This window comes from Cheilinus undulatus, linkage group 7, assembly GCF_018320785.1.
Source record: "Cheilinus undulatus linkage group 7, ASM1832078v1, whole genome shotgun sequence".
In the NCBI taxonomy this organism is placed as follows: Eukaryota; Metazoa; Chordata; class Actinopteri; order Labriformes; family Labridae; genus Cheilinus; species Cheilinus undulatus.
Genome location: NC_054871.1, coordinates 28,158,866 through 28,180,312, shown reverse-complemented (window position 1 = coordinate 28,180,312; position 21,447 = coordinate 28,158,866). Strand labels below are relative to the sequence as shown.

At 37.5% G+C, this 21,447-nt stretch overlaps 2 protein-coding genes across 2 annotated transcripts in view; both read left to right on the top strand.

Annotated features, from left to right (window-relative positions):
* eps15 (epidermal growth factor receptor pathway substrate 15) overlaps window positions 1-6,415 on the top strand; it is a 32,566-nt gene extending 26,151 nt beyond the window's left edge. Inside the window, exon 25 of the mRNA XM_041790848.1 lies at window positions 4,011-6,415. Within this exon, the coding sequence (XP_041646782.1) occupies window positions 4,011-4,151 (141 nt within the window). The 3' untranslated portion in view covers window positions 4,152-6,415. The remainder of the gene's footprint in view (window positions 1-4,010) is intronic.
* Window positions 6,416-9,768: 3,353 nt separating this feature from the next.
* The window catches only part of ttc39a (tetratricopeptide repeat domain 39A), a 42,949-nt gene continuing 31,270 nt past the window's right edge, over window positions 9,769-21,447 (top strand). The window contains exons 1-4 of the mRNA XM_041790596.1: window positions 9,769-9,982; window positions 12,338-12,388; window positions 12,529-12,579; window positions 12,918-12,971. Coding sequence (XP_041646530.1) covers window positions 9,945-9,982; window positions 12,338-12,388; window positions 12,529-12,579; window positions 12,918-12,971 — 194 coding nt within the window. The 5' untranslated portion in view covers window positions 9,769-9,944. The remainder of the gene's footprint in view (window positions 9,983-12,337; window positions 12,389-12,528; window positions 12,580-12,917; window positions 12,972-21,447) is intronic.

Genomic DNA, 21,447 nt, shown 5'->3' with positions numbered 1-21,447 from the left:
TCTGATATGGGTTTTTTGTATCCTGACTGCTGATTTTTACAATGAATGCAATATTTTCTTTCCATAAGAAGTCTATTCCTGTAATGATTTTTATAACTAATCAGTTTGGATTGTACTTTATTTAAACTCTGTGATTGTGGTCATGCTGCTGGTTTTCTATGAGGAGATGTAAGAAATATGAAGTACAGCAATAAAGGATACACTGATACATTCATCATTTGATATGTGTAACAGACAGAAGTTACTGGCCTACACATCTACCGTAATAACAAGTCCCTCTTAATGGCTGGCAGTGAATGAAGAGATGAAAAGCTGCTTGTATTTTGCTTTTGTAAGCATGCATCACAGCTTCTGCATGTGTTTATTTCACCCACAATAAAATGAAGAAGTATTGTCAAATCTTTCTCTTTTTACACTGAAACGTCTCAGGTATATTCTAAATGTCCGTTGCTGCAAAGTGAATACTGGCTGTCTTCACAGAAACATCCTCAGAGTCAATATGTGATGAATTTGCACAACAGGGGCCTGAAGCTGTTTTATTAGTCGACCTTGACAAAGAGATGCAGCATTGTGCTTGTTGCATCACGAGTTAGACATATAAAGTTGAAGTTTATGGGTCACTCTTAGCGACTAATGAACTCATTGATTAAATACACTGATCTGCCAGTACATGATGACCAACTCTGCAGTTTAATGCTAAACAATCGCCCATAAATTCTTCTCCTGCAAAGCTTCTACATTTTCAGATATAGTTGTGTACAAAGAGGTCTTAATTATAGTTTTTTTATTTATTATTGAAGTTGTATTTGGTGGGGCACTGGAGTGCATTATATTGAAAGATGTCTCTTTTAATAAAGCAGGAGTCTCTCGTACCTCTGCCCCTCCACAGGTGGAGCTTAGTGCTCTCAGAAAGAGACGAGACATTTAAAAGATCTTTCAGTGGAATTACTCTCACAGGCAAATCCGAGGAAGGCACTGGAATACACAACTCTTTTTTGCAATCTAACATGATACAAAGGACCAACTTTTCTAAGCACTAACAGAGTCAAACGGTAGACAACCAACTTGAAAAAGGTAAACACACCCTTTCTCACAGAGATTTCAGACGCATTAGTTTTTAGTTATTGGTTTGCATTAGACTGCGTAGGTGGTCAAAATTTTATGGCTGATTGGAGATACATGTAAGGTGCCTTTTTGAGAAATGTTTTGTCTGATAGGGTTTTTTTGTCATGAGTATGAGCTAAGCGGCTGCAATAAGCCATTTTATCTGTTAAGAAAAGGGGAATTGCACTTCCCTGTTTTATTTTTTTCTTCTCATTAATGGAAAATAGTGAAATATCTGAGATATATTTAATAAAAAGCCAAGCTTCAGTCTGTTGTGGCAAAATTAGGGAAAGGAGTCTGTGTTCTTGTTGATTGTTTATTATTAAATTGGTATCAATGATGAATTCCTAAAATATTTTTCATGCCTGCACCTGCATGTCCCGTCAAACCCCAACCTGCACATGCTTACTGATTCACTCAATCCACCGCCTTTGCCATTCCTCACTATTTATTAGTCCATGAGTCCATTTATCCATCCATCAGTTTGTCTTACCCCTGTCTGGTCCACAGTGTGTTCCTGAGAAACAGATCGCCTGTATTCTCTCTTTGTGTGTGTTTCTTTACATCTTCTGTCAAAGAAAAGTTGAATAAAGAGTTGAATTAAGGGCATCATCTCTGGCTTCTATGTGCATCCATGAAACAACTCAAGGCAAACACCTGAGCTCTTTAAGGACCAAAGGACCATAAGATGTGAAAATTCTTGAATTTTACTATGAAGAGCATTGCACAAATGTAGGATTATTTCCTGCTTTTAAGCAGTCTTCTTTTGTTATATTAAAGTAATAGAGGGAATGTTCTTAACACACTTTTGTCTTTTTTGTGAATTATTACATTAGTCTCAAGTGTGGTATGCTTTGGGGAATTACTTGAAAATATAAAAAATAAATTACAAATTAGAAAAATGAGCTAAATCATGCCAAAACAACAGTGTTGTCCCTGATGGTACAAGAGTGTTTAATTAGAAAATCTCATTAAACTACAAGAGGCAAAATTAAGATTTTTTTTAATTAGGTTTTTTAAAGTGTTTAACAAATATTTCTTTTTAAATACCTTATTCTAAGTAATAAATGCATGTTTTCTACTGATTCTGAAGTGTACTTATGCATGTCCTACAAAATCATCAGCTTCTTTATGTTGTCATCACTGCCTGCTTTCTTTTGCATGGCTAAAACCGCTCTGTAATTCTCCTGTGTTATGTGTTTATTAATAATAATTAACCTGTTGACACTGTGCATGTCCGCTGTCTTAGTGATGACTGAATTCATAGATCTATGTTCTAATATTCCAATTATTCACATTTTGTATTTGTGAAACCTGAATATGTTTTTTAATGTTTCTCTTCCAAAATTTCAGTAAACATGACACTGGGTAAAAGCCTTCAAGTTTTAAGGCAATTGATTCAAGAAACTTATTTAACTTTTATTTGTTTAACAGCTTGAGGAAGGGGCTGACCACATTTTGGATTTAAGGGCCTTAAAGTCCCTGTAAAGTGATAAAAAAGATTTTTATTTCAGGTTTGTTGTATGACAGGCCACTGGGTTATGAACCACCAGGCCAAATTTCAGTCATGAAAAACATCTGCAAGTTTATCAAATTAATCTTCAAAATCACGAAAGGTGAGGCTCTAGATGGGTGTGGGCACACAATGAACAAAAACAGCATGTAGCTTACTGTTTTCTTTCAATGTAGGCAGTAACATCGGCTAACAGCAGACTGTACTGAGATTAATTGCTCTGTGATTTTATATCATTGTGGCATTATGGGGGCAGGGAATTACCCATCAAGACCGGTGATGTCATGGGCTCTTAAATTTGCCCTGCTCAAATAAAACCAAGCAAGGAAAGAGGGGAAAACCTTTGTAAAAGTCTAAATTTAAAAATTTGGTCTGATGTAGATCTCAGTATTTTTTTTTTTTTACATGATTACAGAAACCTTATTCCAACATATTGAGTGTGTCAGGACACAAAGTTTGGATTTCACTTTACAGGGACTTTAAAGGCCATTCTTACAATTCATTTTAAGTTATGATAGTGACTTGCTGTATTAAATGTTCCTATGATATGGTCTTGTATTGATCATAGCGTTTGAAATTAGTTCTCCCTTGTGCCCTAAGAATTCATATCCTGAGGAAGCCCATGAATAACATTTTTTAACCCATATAATAAAGTATGCTGTTCTCTGTCACATACAGCATCAGAACCAAAGATACACTGTTATCTTAAAATGTTATCTAAAATGTTTCAGCCTGTAAAGTGGCTGATAAGCAGATACAATGCAATGCTCTGTTACAGATTTAATCTAAAACATCCATGCTTGCATTTTGGTCAGGAATCTTTGCTGCTTGCAATCCTAATTCAGTCCAATTCCTGCCCCTAGATTACATAAAATGAATGAGAAAAGATTGATATAAGGTTGATCCTAAACATGGAACTTCTACAGCCATATTCATGGAACTCTTATTAAAAATGTTGTGTCTTTACTTTGAGATGAAATCTTATCTTTGCTCAGTTATAGTCACCCTCATAGTTATCTAATACACATTGATATTTGTCTTAGTATCAGTAAGGTTGGAAAGCTCTGGTAGCCAAACAAAAGAGATGACAGGGAAGATTCTTTCTGTAGGACTTCTATTATTGTGATGCCATACACTTGACAGCACCAACACTTGTTGAATACAATAAAATAAGTGGCGCTATCATTTGTAGCTATAATGTTAACTTTCATCATACTGTACAGCTGTGAAAATATAACTTGGTATCTGTTATCATCAGACTCTTAAGTTCAAGTGTTCATCTCTGACAACTGGTTAACAGTTTGTGTGTTTGTCTCTGTTTGTTTCTCCTTTCCCCCTATATTTCTATGCATATGTGTGTTATTCCCTCGCCTTGTGTGTGTTCATGGAGCAGTATCCTACAGAAGAAGACATGATAGAGTGGGCAAAGCGCGAGAGCGAGCGAGAGGAGAAAGAGCGACTTGCCAGGCTCACCCAGCAGGAACAAGAGGACCTGGAGCTGGCCATCGCACTCAGCAAGTCTGAACTCTCCTGAAGAACTCCTGAACCCACCCTCCTCTCCCTTCTCCTCCTCTTCTGTCCTGGCCTTGCTTGGCATGGCACGGCCCAGCCTGGACCAGCTCAGAAAGCACCAAAGCAAAGTGGGGACTGTATAGGACTGATTCAGCAGCACCTGCTGACCCCTAAAAGAGACCTCCTTAGAACTACAAACCCATCTCTGAATCTTTCAAAAGCAGGTTCTCCAGACTGTTGTCTTCACTGCGCTATCCTGAAGAAAAGATTGTTAAATGAATGCAGTGAATATGGATTCTTAATGTAAAGATTGTTGATTTCAACACCAGGTTACAAATCCTGCATTAACTCGCTAGAATGTAATTTATTTAAACATGCACTCAAGTCTAGATCAGAACTGTCAGAGGTCCTGTCTTTATCCACTAACATTTACTTGCACATTTTACAGAAGATCTTCTCCGTACTGAAAATTCATGAGATTTCTTTAATTAGAAATATCCTTGGTTGTTTCATAGAGCTCTAAAATATCTCTCCAGCTGTGAACATGTACTGCCATGCATGTGCTATTTTTATTTACAAATGTGCAGTTTTATGAACAAATCCATCACGTATAGCATTCAGCTTCAACTCTTCAACTACTTTTTAAGTTTAGTTCATTGTTTCCCATCACTACTTTGTTCTTTATTAAAAGGCGTATTTTTGAGCACTAAAAGGAATAAATCTAACATTAATTAGCATTGGACTTCAGGACACACTACAAGGGACTGCACAAATCCATTACATTTAACAACATCCAATATTTGGTATCTAAGAAATGGAATCATCAAAATACTTATAATATTTTAGCTAACCCTAACCCTTAACACCCAAATGTTAAGGTTAAGGAATGTATTATTTTTGCTGGAATGCGGGTGAGTCTGAACATCAGCAAACAAACATGAGATCAAAAAAAGAAAATGTCATAGATGAATGTATAAGCACAGAAAAAAATTAATATCCATAGAGGTGGGTTAGGCATGGGTAATGAAATGAATATTGTTTATATTATTGTCAATACTGATTAATTGATGCTTCTCCCAGTGATTGAATAGTCTCCCAAAACAGTGTCATGCTCCGTGACAACTGGATGCTGATTGGTTAAAACATTTTGTAATGAAAAAGGTCAGTTTCCTCAATTAGTGAAAATAATTTTATGGTTCTACACCCGTTCCCATTTATCATGATCCACTGTTGGTGCTTTTTATAAGCATTTGTATCAACTTGAGATTATCTAGTTTGTTTCTTTTCTTTCCAGTAGATGCTTTCTTTCAAGTGAAAGTTGACTGATGTCTTTCCATGGAGCATTTTGTCTTCAGTCTGTGCACTTCAGTGTCAGTGGACATTTAACTTGCAAAAAAGCTGCCTGGTATGAAGAGGAGAAAATGCTCATCTTGGCAAACACCCACACAGCAGTCAGCTGACCAATGATTAGCCCTCTTCTTCTTTTTCCTGCCTCATATTGAACAGGAAGTGCTCAGCTGTCCAAACAAAAACTGTGTTTGTACTTGATTAACTTAAAAATTCAAAGCATTCAGGACACCACTCATCTGTTCTCATATGGTTTTATTCATATTTTCACATTCTCTTCTTGGCATGTTAAACCAGTCTGCTATCTGTCGTTGATACCTCTTTTCCTATATGGTGCATCTCTTGTTATGCAGTTAAATTTGAATACAAGAAAAAAGCATTCATCTATGTGTTCATTACGTTCACAGCTGAGTCTCCTCTCTTACTACACTTGAATGTTCTCATTCTTTCTCTATAAAAAGGCCACCAGATATGTCAGTCTCATTTGTACAGGCTCCTCAGTATTTCAGAAATCCAGTTTAAGAACCACTTGTGTTTCTAGGCTTGCCCATACATGCTTTTTAAAACTCAAGCTAACTGTATTTTATTTTGTATTTTCTAACATGTAAGAAATAAAAAACCTTATTTCAAGGTTTGGCCAGAATATGTAATGCATTTAACTGAAACAGAATAAATATTAAATATGTAGTTTTGCATATGTGTGTTGTCTTCAGACAGAATCATCTTTAAGTATGCAGAGAGTGATAAGAGTTTATTTAATTTGCCGTGTAACAGAAGCATCAGTTTGGGAGGCCAATTGCCTAGCAACTGGAATGTGGCCCATGCACAAAGCTACAGTCATCCGAGCAGGTAGTTCAACCTGGCTTCTTTCTCACTCTCTCCCCCATCTTCCTGCTGTATCACTGTCCTGTCCAGAATAAAGGTCTAAAATCCCCCAAATACATCTCAAAACAAATAGCAATAGGTCTGCTGCACTAAAAAGTGACATTATTGCCTCAAACGCTTATGTGCATGAAAAAATCCTGACTGCTAATCCTGATTAGAAGCAGGGCTCCTATTGGCCACAAGAACGCTTTGATCCTGTCTACTGTATGAAAGCAGTGCTCCCATTGGTTGTGTGAAAGAAACTTTCTTATTAGCTGAATGAATGCTTTGCTCCTATTGGCCATTATAAGTCATCATTTCTGTTGGCTGATTGAGTCCTCTCTGCAGTATAAAAGCAGTAATACTATAGGGTGTTTGAAATCGGTGCTCCTGTTGGCTGTGTGAAAGCAGGCCTTCTATTGTTTGTGTGAATGCAGTGCTACTATTGACTGTTTCAAAGTAGCAATACTTTTGACTGTAGAGCAGTGCATCTATTGGTTGTATGAAAACAGCACCACAATTGTCTGTATGAAACAAGCAAGCAACTTTATTTACATTTCATTACAGGAAAGCACAAACAGTGTTTCAGTTTTGTCTGGGTTAAGGTTTAGGAAATTGTTTGCCATCTAACTGTTAATATCATGTATGCAATGTAGAAGTTTATTTACTGAACTAAAATCACCAGAAAAATTAACATGTACAGCTGTGTGTCGTCAGCATATGAGTGGTATGATATATTGTGTTTTTTAATGACTTCTTGGATTGTGAGCATATATAAGTTAAAAAGTAATGGTCCCAGTATTGTGCTCTGTGGAACACCAGAGAAAACATCTCTTTCAGCAGAATCAAAATTACCAATTGAAACAAAGAACTTTATGTTTTGTGGAATGCAAACCACTTGAGGACAGGACCAGATAAACCAATAGAATTCTGGAGTCTATAAATGAGAATTTTATGATCTACGGTGCTGAAGGCAGCTGTAAGATCAGGCAGGACAAGGATTGAAGTTTTTTGAGTGTCACTGCTGATCCTGAGGTCACTGATTACCTTTATAAGTGCTGTTTCTGCACTGTAGTTGGTTCTAAAGCCAGACTGGTATTTGTCATGTTGGTTAAGAGATAATGGTTGACTTGGTTGAAAACAACTTTTTCCAGATTTTTGCTGATTAAAGGGAAGTTAGAGATACAGTGTCTTGCAAAAGTATTCATACCCTTGAACTTTTCCACATTTCTTCACATTACAACTACGAAGGTATGATTAAGTAGAATAAAAAAAATTTTTTCAGCCGTATAATCAGTTAGACCCTCTGCCTACCAAGAGGAGAGAGGCCATATTGAGCATCTGGTCCTGCTTTACCAAGACAAAGTTGTTTTGGGGGTATGAAAGTAGCTTTTTTCATGAGCTGTATTTTTGTCATACTGTCCTGTATGAATTAATCCAAACTTACCTAGTTTGAGTCATTGTTTTGTTAACTATTCAGTGACATGGTTAGCGTGTGTTAATGTCAGTGTGGCTAGCTACAACCTGATGTTGTGTCATGACTGATACCATGGGGACGGTTGCAACTGTTGCAACTGTCCCATGCTAATTAGGCTAGTCATATCAAAACAGACCACACCACAGTATTTTTGAAGATTTTTAGTTCAAAACAGGCACAATTAATATATTTCATTGCTCACGATGAACAGAACAGGCAATCATATTATAAGACAATGAGAATTCCCATTCTTGTGATTCTTTCTGGGAGCCAGCAGAATTGCTCTGAAATCTGCAGAATTGTTCAGGAGCCAGCAGAACTGTTGGGGAGGGGCACGTGTTGCTCTCTTTTTTTGGTATTATTTGTGTGCATTTAACAAAACTTAAAATCAAAGTTCATATTCACTAGAGTTTTAAAACATTTGAATTTTGTTCACTAAAAACATGTTTAATAAATGTTTTTTGTATGGCAAATTATTACATTTTTTTTGTCCCACACTGAAATATTGAGTTTTTTTTAATATTATTTTATTTTCACCATGTGTACATCAGCCAGAATATAACATAAATATACAAACATACAGGAGTACATTACTCAACTCCCACCCGGAATCCCACCCACTTATTCCAAAACCTCCTTTGAAATAACCAAAATAGTTTTACAACAAATCCAAATAAATGAATAAAGGAGAAAAGGGGACAAAATAATAATAAAATAAATAAAAAGAGTAAATTTAAATTCATACAACACATTTGTTCATACAAGAACCTGCGTCCAAACAAATTTGTGGTAAACAAACAGCAGTTGCAAAAACATCATCACACTCATGGAGGAAAGAGGGATAAATGACAGTTAACAACATCAATTTTGTAGACCTTACTTTTACTACAGATTCTTTGTCATTACTTAAGTATGTCCATTAGGGACATCTTAGGAAGTTTTCCAGGCATGGTACTAAAGGGAGCTGGAGGTCTTTAAAAATGAAGCCTCAGTTATACTTTTCTAAAGTCAATCTCTCTAAAGGTAGAAATTCAGAAATCTGATCAAGAAATATCTTAAAGGTCGTGGGGAGTTCATTTTTCCAAAATAGAAGTATCCATTTCTTGACAAAATATGTTACGGTTATTAATAATCTGCATTTTTTTGGATCAAACAGAAAAACTGGTTTGTTGTTTAATAAACAAACACTGGGTATTAAATCAAATTTTGTTTTTTAAAACTGATTTAGTGAAATGATGAACTGTGTTCCAAAAACCTTTCAACAAATCACAATGCCAATTATAGCTTCAGTAAAATCTGCACATTGACTCAAGGTAGGCCTTTGTTTTACACAAAACAAAACTTATTAAATATATTATACTTTAATGTTGAAGGAGTACTGTGCTTATTGAGACAAAAAGCAGAAGTTAATGAGTGAAATTTAATGTTTTTTTTTTTTTTATGTTGCAACCGTCCTTGATCCGTGTTGCAACTGTCCCCAGATTTGGGGTCAGTTGCAACATCTGAATTCCTCTATTAAAATAAATATTGTGATTGATATGTCATATGTAGCCATCTTTAAATGGTATGGGTAATTAGCAGACACATGTAAGTTTAATATGTTAAGATTTGGTGTGCCTAGTCCAAATAGTCTCTGAGTAACTGAGAGTAATGGAAAAAGTGTTCCAACTGTCACCAGTCTCCCCTATCATTTAGGATATTCAAATGGAGGTACACTGAATAAGTAAAGCAGAATGTTGCAAAACACTGAATATATAATTTCTGAGATTTAAGTGGTGTTTCTTGAATTTATTTTCTTAAAGATACAGTGTATACTGGAGCGTTACCATATAAAACAAGGAGGGCTTTAGGACCATGAAACCAGGACATGCAGCAGAACAGCCACATTGCAGTGTATTTAAATAGGAAAGTCATTCTGATGGTGAGGAGAGCAACACACCTTTCCCACGTCAGGAAGGAAGGAGGAAGACTGCAGCTGCTGTGCCTTCTGTCAGAGTAAACTACGAGTGGACTGCTCTTCTATCTCTCTGTCTGTCCGTGTTTCTGTCCGTCTGTCCACCCATGCCCGCTGTTTAACCTGCTCTGTCCGGGATCTTCTGCTGTTTCACCGGACCTCACGTCTGTGGGATGAGTTTTATTAACTGGAGACGAAGCGTGAAGAAAAAGTGAGTAGATGTGTAGGATTTTAAAAGAATCAGTGCGAGTCAAAATCCTGTCCATACTTGTCTCTGTTCGTGGTGTTTTCGCTCTTTATCATAATGGGATTGTGCTGTCATTGTCAGAGATCGTCTATAATCACACTAACTCGCAGTCCTCTGAGTAGCAGAGATATGATCTGTGAAGTTCAGCCCTGTAGATGGGTTAGAGATGATTTCAAAGCTCTTACTGTTCAGACATCAGACAGAAAACAGCTTGCTGTGACTTGCATTTGAAGGACCTTATATGTGAGATAGATAGGTAGAGGCTGAGCATTGTGGCTCAGTGGGAAAAATACCATTTAAATGTGAAGTTTGGTGTGATGATCCTTTACTGGTTATTGTTTCTGACTGTGTTGATGCCAATCTGCAGCCTGTTAGACAACATTACATTGTCATAATGATGTGGACAAGCAGGCTTCTGTGTTCAATCCCTGAGCTGAAAAATACTTTTATAATTGTTACAAGTCGGTGGTGTAATTTACATAAATAAAAAGATTTTTGCTCTTTTGCAAAATAACTTGGTGTGACTTCTTCAAGCAGCTAAATGATGGAAATGACAGTCTGTAATATAAGACTGACTCCTCAGCTAACAGACAGGCACTTTGAATAGGGACAACATGTACAAACTGAAACAAAAAGGGCCACACACTCTGAAGTAAATACTTTTTTGATGTAATTGAAATTAATTCATACATTTATTTTTTATTTTTTGCAATAAAAGCTCTTTTAAAGCTCTTGTCACAGGGTTCTAACTTCTTATGAAATAGACATATATTAATGTTGATGCCACTCTTTGATCCACAAGAGCAATGAAGATCAAATATGATAAAAAATATCTAATTTCTATACATTTATTTTCAGTATTTATTACATTGTGGTTCCTAAAGTAAAACTCTTTATTTTCTTCATAATGGATGCGATCATTAACAATATGTCATAACAGTCCAAAGTAAACTTGCCACATGCTACCTGACTGTAAAACAATGGGTTATCCTCATGTAGAAGACAACAATTTGTGTAATATTAACCTCATTTTAAGAAAAGCATGAGTATTTTACAGTTTCAGGCAAAATAAATACAGTTTTTACAATCCCAGTGATGCAGCAAAATCGGTGCTTGGTGTAACCATGGAAATGATTATAATAATTGAAGACATTGGCTCCTAGATTTTGACAATGTTGCATACCACCGTACTTAGAACTACTTTGTATACATAAACAATATATGAGAACATAGTTATTAAAAATTAGGGGGATCAAGATTAACCAAGTTAATCATAATTAATAAGGGTCTGTTAGTTAGTGCACCAACTTTTTCGTAACTGTGATTAATCGCAGGGTTTTTTTTGTTTTTTTGTCCCTTTCAGCACACTTTGGTTAAGCCATGTCAGCGTCTCTCTACAGCCACAGTAATGAAAAATAGGTCAACCCTTGCTCCTTAATGTCTCATTTAACTTTAAAAAACTCACAGACAGACTCAAAAGTCATCTAGCATTATCACACATTTTAATGTATGCTCATATCATTTTCAGTCTATACCAAATGGCATAAAAACAGTTTAAAATGCAAAATATTTGGATTTTCAAATGTTATGAAAAGGGTGTGATGTTTTGCGATCAACTACAGATGTTCTAATATCGTTCACAATTAAAAAATTTAATCTGTTGACAGCTCTATTAACATAAGAACACTGGAACATAAAAAATGTAGAAAAATGCAGTGGCTACCAAACTTTTTCTGCTGGGGGTTTAGTTATAGTGGAAGCTAATAGCAATGGCTGCTACCAGTGTAGCAATTAGCTTGGATGTAGCTACAGTGTAGCAGCAGTTTTATCAGAACTGGAAACATTTCTTTATGATAAAGGAGTAAAGAACAGCACTGCAAGCTTTGTCATGACAGAAAAGACTTAACAAATCAGTAAAGTCAGTGCTCCTATTGGCATTTTTGTGTGTTTTCAATAATCAAAAATGCCTGCAAACTCTTGCACACATTTTTATATACTTTGGCATTGCTTCACTTGGAAAATGTTACTGATGCCAAAACAATTTTATCAATATATTTGCACAAAAATAGCCAAAATCTGTGCAAATTAGATGGTATGCAGGAGTTTTTGATAATATAGATCATTAAAACAATGATTTTATCATTTCTATATCAAAAAGTACCCGAAACTCAAACATTTTGACAATCTTATCTAGTCACAACTTTGATTCAAGCTTTTAGTAGAAACCTCTACCTTCAGACTTGGAGCACATGTCCTCTTCTCACCATCATGACACCCACTGTAATATTCTCTCTGAGCTCACCTTTGACCTCTTCACAGGGATGCTTCGCAGAGGCAAGATATACCCGACAGTCCGGACACCCCGAGCCAGTACGTTAACATTGTGCACGCAGTCACATTAAATCATTTAAAAACAAACTCAGAGCTGCTCACAATCTTTTATATCATGTTTAATAACTGTAAAAGTGAGGCTGTCACACAAAAACAATGACTTTATTGTATTTTCACAGATTGTCAGTCATAAACAGTCCAGAGCTGGATCCCATCATCACTGATTTCAGGTGAGTTTAGACCGTAAAAGAAATCTGTAAAATTTCAAGCTTTACTCTCTGTCACAGCTGACTTTAGGCACCAAAGATTGCCAAAGATTTGTCCAAATATCAGATTGATTTCATGGACATTTTCTCCACAATTTAAGCCGTTTTCCGCAGAATTGTTCCCAACAAATCATTGTCAACAAGTCAGCAGCCTGGGAGTGTCCACATGTATCGCTCTCTATGTTTCTATGGCTCTCATGATCATGTTCCTCAAACAATAGCTGTCCTTTCAGCTGTGCTGCATCCCTTGAGATGTCCCTCTTTCTGTTTAAACAGACAAAAATGTTGTTGATCTGTTTCAGGTTACAGCTACCAGGAAACAATAATGGTCCAGAATCAACAAATCCAGCAAATGGGTAAGACAAGAAAATAAGCTTTCATTAGTAAAGTCCTGTAGTTTTTGAGAAACCCTCCTGGATAGTGTTTTTCCAGCTGATCTTCTACCATTTACTATCCATGTGACAGTAAGTTGTTGAAGGCAGACTGCTGGTGACAGCTGACCTAAAAGACTTCTTGACATATTGGTGACATGTGGGGCTAAGGTCATCAGAAGGTCATAGTATTGGCATAGCTTAATCGTGCTGTTTGACATCTCAGTGATTCAGACGGCAAGAATCACTTTTGTCTTCTTCAGTCAAGTTATGACTTCATGTGTATAAACGGGTTCTTCATTTAATTTTCTAATTGTGCATTCAAGAGGCATGTAAACCATTTCTTAGCTGTCTGAGGAGGATTAAGTCTATTCGGATTTGAGGAAGGAGAGTGAAGGAGAAGAGCATGGTTGTTTAGGGATATAAATTGCAAGGTCGAAGTCAGGGGGTGATCAGGGGAATGGAAATCCTGATTGGCCATCTCAAAATTCTAAACTAGGATTAGCTATGTGTCTTGTCAGAGGTAAAACTTGTACTTCAAGCAGATTTTAAGGCTTTGTTGCAGGCTTCTTATAGTTTTCTACGCATTTCTATGTGACTCTTTTGCTTTTATAAGTACTTGAAATCAGGAATACTGATATCTTGTTGTAATGTTATTTAAAACAAAGCTAATAGGACTTACAGTAGACAATGCCTGTAAAAGTATTCACCCCCTTGAATTTTCCCCTTTTATTGTTTTCATTAACCAATCATGGTCAATATAATTTGGCTTTTTGACACAAAAAATTACAAAGAAAAAACTCCTTAATGCCAAAGTAAAAACACTACGAAGTAATGCTCAGCCAGCGAAAGGCGCCTGGTACTTCCAGCACATCATGCTCCTAAGTCACTAGCTCGACTCTTCTCCTCTGTTGTCCCTAAATGGTGGAATGAATTACCCAACTCCATTCGATCTACAGACTCCCTGTCTACTTTCAAGAGAAGGCTAAAGACCCAGCTCTTCAGAGAACACTTTGCACTTAGCTAGGCAATTCTCTACTGTTGTCCCCAGTAGTAGATTGAGTCTCAGCCAGACTATTCTCCACTGCTGTCCCCAGTGGTTGAATGAGTTTCCCAACTATAGTTAGCTCGCACTGTCCTGCTCTACTTCTGGGATTTCTTTGCCCAGCTCTTTGGGAATGATCCAGCACTTGGTACTTGGTAAATAGTTGTTGTGAAGCCTAGTGAATGGCAATTAGTGATCCCACATTTTCCTTGATTCATTGTTGCTGTCTAAAAATAAAAAAAATAAAAAAAACATAAAAACAAAAACAAAAAAAAAAACAAAAACAAAAAAACAAACAAACAAAAAAAACTAAATAAACAACGTATATTTTAGGTACTCTGCCTTAAACTCTACACGGCAGCACTTGCGTCCAATTGAACCTGAAGCACTTGATGGCACTTACTGATGTTGTTTCTTCTTGTCTAGATCATTGCTTGTGTTGTTCTTGCTCTCAAATGTACGTCGCTTTGGAGAAAAGCGTCTGCTAAATGACATTGTAAATAAAAAAATTTAATGTAAAATTGCTGTATAAATATTCCCCCCTTCAACTCAGTATTTAATAGAAGCACCTTTGGCTTTAATCACAGTACTGAGTCTGTGTGGATAGGTCTCAATCAGGCTTTTCCGTCTGGACACTACAATTTTATTCGTCTTTGCATACTGCTCAAGCTCCATCAGGTTAAGTGGCAATTGGGAGTGAACAGCACTTTTCACGTCCAGCCACACTTTCTCTGTTGGATTGAGGCCCAACCTTTGACTCAGCCATTCCAGAACATTCACCTTGTTGTCTTTAACCCATTTCTGTGCAGCTTTCCCTGTATGCTTCAGGTCATTGTCTTTCTGGAAAATAAACCTTCTCCCAAGCTGTAGTTCTCTTGCAGACTGAATGAGATTGTCCTCCAGGATTTTCCTATATTTTGCAGAATTCATTTACCAGCTGGCTCTACAAGCATTCCAGGGCCAGAAGCATCCCCACAGCATGATGCCACCAGCACCATGCTTCACAGTGGGAATGGTGTGTTTGTGGTGATGTGCAGTGTTTGTGTCTGCCAAACATAGCGTCTTGTCTGATGGCCAAAAAGCCCCATTTTGGTCTCATTAGACTAAATAACTTTCTTCCACTTGACCATGGAGTCTCTTACATGTCTTCTGGCGATCTCTAGTTGAGATTTAGTTAGTTTTCTTCAACAGTGGCTTTCTCTTTGCCACTCTTCCATAAAGCTTTGACTGGTGAAGAACCTGACCAATAGTTGTTGTATGCAGAGTCTCTCCCATCTCAGATGCTGAAGCTTTAAACTCCCTCAGAGTAGTCATAGGTTTCTTGGTGGCCTTTCTTACTAGTCTACATCTTGCACGGCCACTCAGTTTGTGAGGACGGCCTGAGCTTGGCAGATTTATACATGTGCCATATTCCTTCCATTTTTCTTGATGATGGATTTAAGTGAACTCTGGAAGGTGTTCAGTGCCTTGGAATTTTTTGGATCCATCCCCTGACTTACACTTTTCAATAGCCTTTTCTCTGAGTTGCTTGGAGTGTTCTTTTGTCTTCATGGTGTAATGGTAGCAAGGAATACTGATTAACCAGTGACTGGACCTTCCAGACGTAGGTGTCTTTATACTACAATCACTTGAGACACAGTCACTGTACTCAGGTGATCCCTGTTTCACTAGCTGTGAGACTTACACAGATTGGCTGGACCTCTGTTGAATTAGGTCAGTTACTTTAAAGGGGGTGAATATTAATGCAGTCATGTATTGTATTATTATTATTGTACTGAACATGATTGATTTATAAAATCAATAGAAGGGTAAAACATCCAAGGGGAGTCATTTTTTTATATACAGGAATAAAACATCTGTGGGATACATTACTGTTAGTGAAATGTTAAATGAGTCCAGACAGGGTAAATACCTTTTATTCATTCTTGTATGTGTGAGCACATACTTCAGACCAACCTTACGTGATCCACAGCCTCAATGTGGGCTACTCCAGTCAAAACAGTCTGGCTCCGCCACGGATAAATTTTAAATTGGACGATAAAAGTGAAAGGCAGGTAATGTTTGTACTTTCACATTGGGAACCAGAAGAATTTGCAGACTTTATGTTGACTTGCTTTTGGAAATGTATCTGGTTTACCCTTGAATTCACAGATTTCCATCTGACCCAGTTCACATCAGGCCAATCACAATCATGAATCAGTATTTTCCCTAATCTTTATCTAGTTTTGCAAACAACCAAGATGTTCAGGATCCACTGTCATCCAGCTGGCTACACACTAGATGCCAAATTTTAGGCCAGATTTGCTCCAAATAATCCTTGTGTGTTTTAGCTATATCATTATTTAACAGCTCCTGATCTAGTCAGAGCCTTCTTTATACAGAATTGAAATAACAACATGTTTGATATTTATAATTCAAGATCAAACTGCATCTAACAGAATAGCCGATGACAGCAAGCAGCCTAGGAATCATAACCAACTATTTGCACTATTTGTACAGCTTACAAACATAAACACATCTATATCTTCTTATCAGCCAGGGTTTCATCCATGTTATATATCAAGACACAGCTCAATTTCCTTTACATTTGTTTTTCTTCTGAAGCCACATTTGATCGTGCACATTTCTGAGAGATGTGGTGCCTCTGGAATCGTCACTGTGAAATCACTACTAGTAGCAGCAGCTGTGTGTTCTCCAGTCCAGCCAAATCGTCTAGGGTATGCATTCAGAGGATTATAATGTTAATCATCAAATAAAAGTGTCCTCAAAGGTGCAGTGTGTAAAATTGGGAAATATTAGCAACATCTAACAGTCAGAATTTTGATTGGTATGCCCACTTCAGGTGGTAATTATGGCAACCAGTGGATTTTAAAAATGGAGTTTTGTTCATTAGGGCCTTCTGTGGTGCTGTAGAAACATGCAAGATGCAAAGATCCAAGATCTGATCTCTTCATGTCAGATTCAGGCCACTTTCATATGTAGCACCAAATAAGAAACATATCTGATGTTTTTTGGAACATACCTACTGTTTTTTGTTTGTTTGTTTGTTTGTTTGTTTGTTTGTTTGTTTTGCTCATGTTTCTGTTGGATTTTTGTTGTTTTTGATGTGTGACACATTTGCACCATGAGCGAACTTACAGTATCAACTGAGTTAGAGTTCCCGCCTGGTTGCTCCTAAAGGACACAGTGCACATTCTTTATCAGAATGCATTGCCTTGATATGAGGTTGAATCTCTGCTTTGTTATTGCCAGAAGAGACCCACTTTCCCACAGATTTTCCAGAGATACTGCAGCTCTATCAAGTTGTAAAATAAGTAACACTTTCAAAAGTGTAGTTTGATTATATGTGGACTGATAGCAACACTTTTAAAGTGTTAACTTTAACTCTATATGAGTTTAATTAACACAGTCAATTTTGCTGTGCATTTACTTTTATTATAAAGGTGTGATTTTTGCCTGGACAACCTGGTTGGACATCTGTTTTCTTGTTGTTCTTGCCCATAAGGAAATCATATTTTACTGTACAACTCCTCAGTAGCTATAGTAATCAGTACTCAAAGTAAACTTTAAGTTGAATACTTTTTACTCTTACTTAGATTTATAGAACAGTACTTTTACTTTTATTTAGGTAGGTTTTAATTATGGTAACTGTACTTTTACTGGAATACAATAGGGATGTACTTCCACCTCTGTTTGCACTCAGGAAACCTTGTATCAGGGTTGCCTTTACCCCATGCACATCATTTAACCATTTTCCAATTAATAACTGTATAAGATTTGGTAAAACCACAGGGAAATAAAAATTTCTAATACTTCTTGATGGTTCTGTGAGGAAGATCCTGAACATTGTGTAGCTGTAAGATTGTGTTTGGCTGGAAGTGTTATAAGGCGAAGCTTAGTGACATTAGGCCTTGCTGCACCCCCTCTATCAAAACATTAATGTCAAAAACTAAGTGGCTGATTCAGGCTTTATATCTAATAGGAGAATTATCTTCTCATAATTTATCTAACTTTCAGCAAAGCAAAGCAGATGAGTAAAATGACTCAAACCTTCCAAAGAATAAAGTCTTTTTTTCAGAGGCATGACTTAAATTAGATACCTTCATCTTGTATGTATGTTATCAATGGTCATTATTGGCTATAATTTGATTTTCATGCAGTTTAACAAAAGCACAATTCCTTTTAATCCTGTTATTGCAGTCAACGCTATATAGCCCTGATACAAGTTTACAATCAGGAATCCTCTGGATGATTTACTGTTGTTTGGTCGACAACAGCAGCAGATATTTCCGTGTTATTATATTAAGCCGAAAGCCTACATAGCTTAAAATCACAACACTCCTTGTTTTTCTCTTGCCAAATCCAATTCTCCACCATGAGGACAGCAGCAAATCAAATCTAATTATCTCCACCTTAAACCCGTGACTCGCTGTGCTCCTCACAGCACACACTAGAGAGATGGAAGCAACAATTAATCTTTCTTTTTTCCCACTACAGGCTGTAAAGAGTTTAATTTCCCTCATGGATTTGTGCTGGCTGACGTGCTTTTGCTCTTGTGATTGTGTTTTTATGGGTTAGGAGAAAAATATGTCAGATGTGACGAGGACTAGGACACGGTCACACGACTCTGATCTTTATGCTTTCTCAATATAAGTGTTACTAATTACCATGTGTGTATGTGTGCTGAAGACTATGCAGTCAATGTATCTCTCTGGCTCTAAGGAGAGAAATGGATCAGTTGTAATAGGTCAGCAGAACATTTTAACTTTTGTTATATTCTCTGTTTTCTTCTCTTTTGATGTTGTCTACCAAGGAAAATGAACAGAACCAACTATCAGTATACAGTTTAGAACCAAAAGAGCTTATGTTGTTTGATTGTTTGAATGAAAGTTGAAAAAGTGGCATTCAGCTTCCCTTGCATGAGTTTTTTTTAATGCTGTTTTTGGTTTGGTATGACTGTAAGGGGGTTTATGCCAGGAGTTGGGCAGAATATTATTAGCTTTTTATATACACAGTAAAAACAGGAGCTCCAAAGGTAAAATATTTCAATCATGCCCTTGGGCTAAGTGCTAGATGTGTTAATATGTGCTAATACGTGTTTATGTATGTTTTGATGTTGCCTGCTGTAAACTGATCACTGCTGGGATTCTTTTGGTCATGTATGTGGTGACCAATTGTTGTTTTTTTTTTATGTTAGATGCTTTTGCACTGTGAGTGAAGTTACCCACTGAGTTAGTGGCATTACGACTGTTGAATATGTCTTACAAGAAGAGAAGCAGTCTGCTCCAGGCTGTCTGGGCAGAGAGCCGTCGGCCATACCATCCTGCAAACCTTGACTGCCGGTACCTAAGTAAGACAGGGTGAGGAAACAGTCTTCTTGGGGTGTCGTCTTCTTGGGACGCCCACTTCGCGGCCTTTCTCTGACATCCCCTGTTGTAGAACTTGGCCTTCAGTTTCAAGGGTACTAGGGCTCACTCTGAACAATGTCGCAACTTGGTTTTGAGGAACACCAGCTTGAAGTTGCCCTATCGCACGGGCTCTTATCCAGATCAGTCCCTATCCCTATCAACCACTCAGCAGGTGAGGGTTAGTAGCTCTAGTAGACTAGTATGAAAGTGCAGAAGTCTGGAATAAATCTCTGCAGGATCCTCCTCTCTCTCTCTCTCTCTCTCTCTCTCTCTCTCTCCCTCTTTTCTCTCACTCATCTCCTCTCTGGACTCTGTGCACTGATACCAGAGCAGATGAAATAAGGATCAGATCAGATTTTGTGAACAGGTTGCCATTTTAAAGCCATAAACAGTCATGCTGAATGTACATTTATTATGAATATTCCAGTCTCGTAGATTTAGCATCAGTGGGTCTTAAAAATGTTAAAAATCTGAAAAAATTGCCATGTGATACAAAGACAGCATATTAATGCCTGACCTGTTTAGATTACTTGCAAGTAAATCCTTTCTAAAATAGCCCGGCCCACAGACCATCTCATTGGAGCAAATCAGGCCCCAAGCCTGAGTGAGTTTGACACCCCTGGCCTAGATCAATTGACTCTCTACAGAGTTTAATTAACATTCAGTGGATCAACACTGGCAAGTGACTCCAACACTGAAGGTCATTTAAGTCAGAATAGAGTTAAAATGATACTTTGAGAGTTAAAATCAATGTGAAATGTTTAACCCTGAGATTTCAGCACTCAGTTTTTGCTGTGTACCAACACTAACTAATAGCTCATAATTGCTACTACAGAACAGCAACTTTTCCTGGTGCCAAGATTGTACATTAAGCAGACATGCAAAGACAGGAAGACAGAGAAAAGCTAGAAGAGACAAGTAAAATTTACCTGTCAGATCAGCCACTCCCACAGTTATGAATAACTCTTAGCCTTAATAAAATCAAAAATATATGAATGATTAAAACAACAACAATCCACTGCAGTTTGTGCCACTGAAGAGCAACTGTTTGAGCAAATGTGTACTATGGGTCTTAATGGGACTTCTGAGACTTTATGAGCCACTCTCAAGTGGGCACTTGAGGAACTGCAGGTTATTTCTGCTTCTGCTTTGGTTTCAGTTTTTAAATCTGGGGATTGCCTTTTGATTCTTTTCCATTTAATTGTTTCTGCCAGCCTTTGTTATTGCACTAGCATGCCAATAACTGAGCCCTGAAGCTAGTAAACTGCTTATCAACATGCTGACAGTATTTGCTAATCTTTATCAACCCCATCTAAAGGAGAACTAATTCATGATCAAATATTACATCACATTTTCATTCATGATTTCACATCAGGCCTCTCCAGAATGAGCTGCATCTATGTCTTCTATTTCCGTCCTCTGTGTGGTCGCTGCAGCGTTCAGTCTCTGCCACTGCAGCAGACTGGACCTGCTGAGAGTCTCACTACACACGAGCACTCTGTTCTCCACTTTTCAAGCCTCATTTTCTGTTTTTTGCTCACAGCAGATGACAGTTTATGCCAGGGAATGAATTTAGGGGTAGTAAGTTATTGTTTCTGTTGTCTATCATTTGCCTTGGTACCCTTTATAAATAAAAACCCTTAGGCCATGAATTGTGGGCATTTAACTCTGCCTCTGACTTTGCATTAACCAATCAGAGCAAGGACTGCAGTGTGTAGTATGATCATCGGAAGAGGTGGCACAGTTAAAGCATCACAGATAGACAGTGTTTTCTCCCCCTCATGTGTGATAGTCATCCCAATCTTATTAAGGTCTGCTGTTGCTGCTGTGTCCTTCCTACTCCTCCTCCTCCTGTCTATCTTCCTCCCTCCTTCTCTACTTCATTCTTTACTCTCTCTCTCTCTCTTTCAACCGCCTGCCCTTCTGCTGCTGCTTCTGCTCTTGTTGCTGCTGCTGCTGCTGCTGAGACACACACCATTACACTGCACTGCTGGAAAGGCCCCAGGCT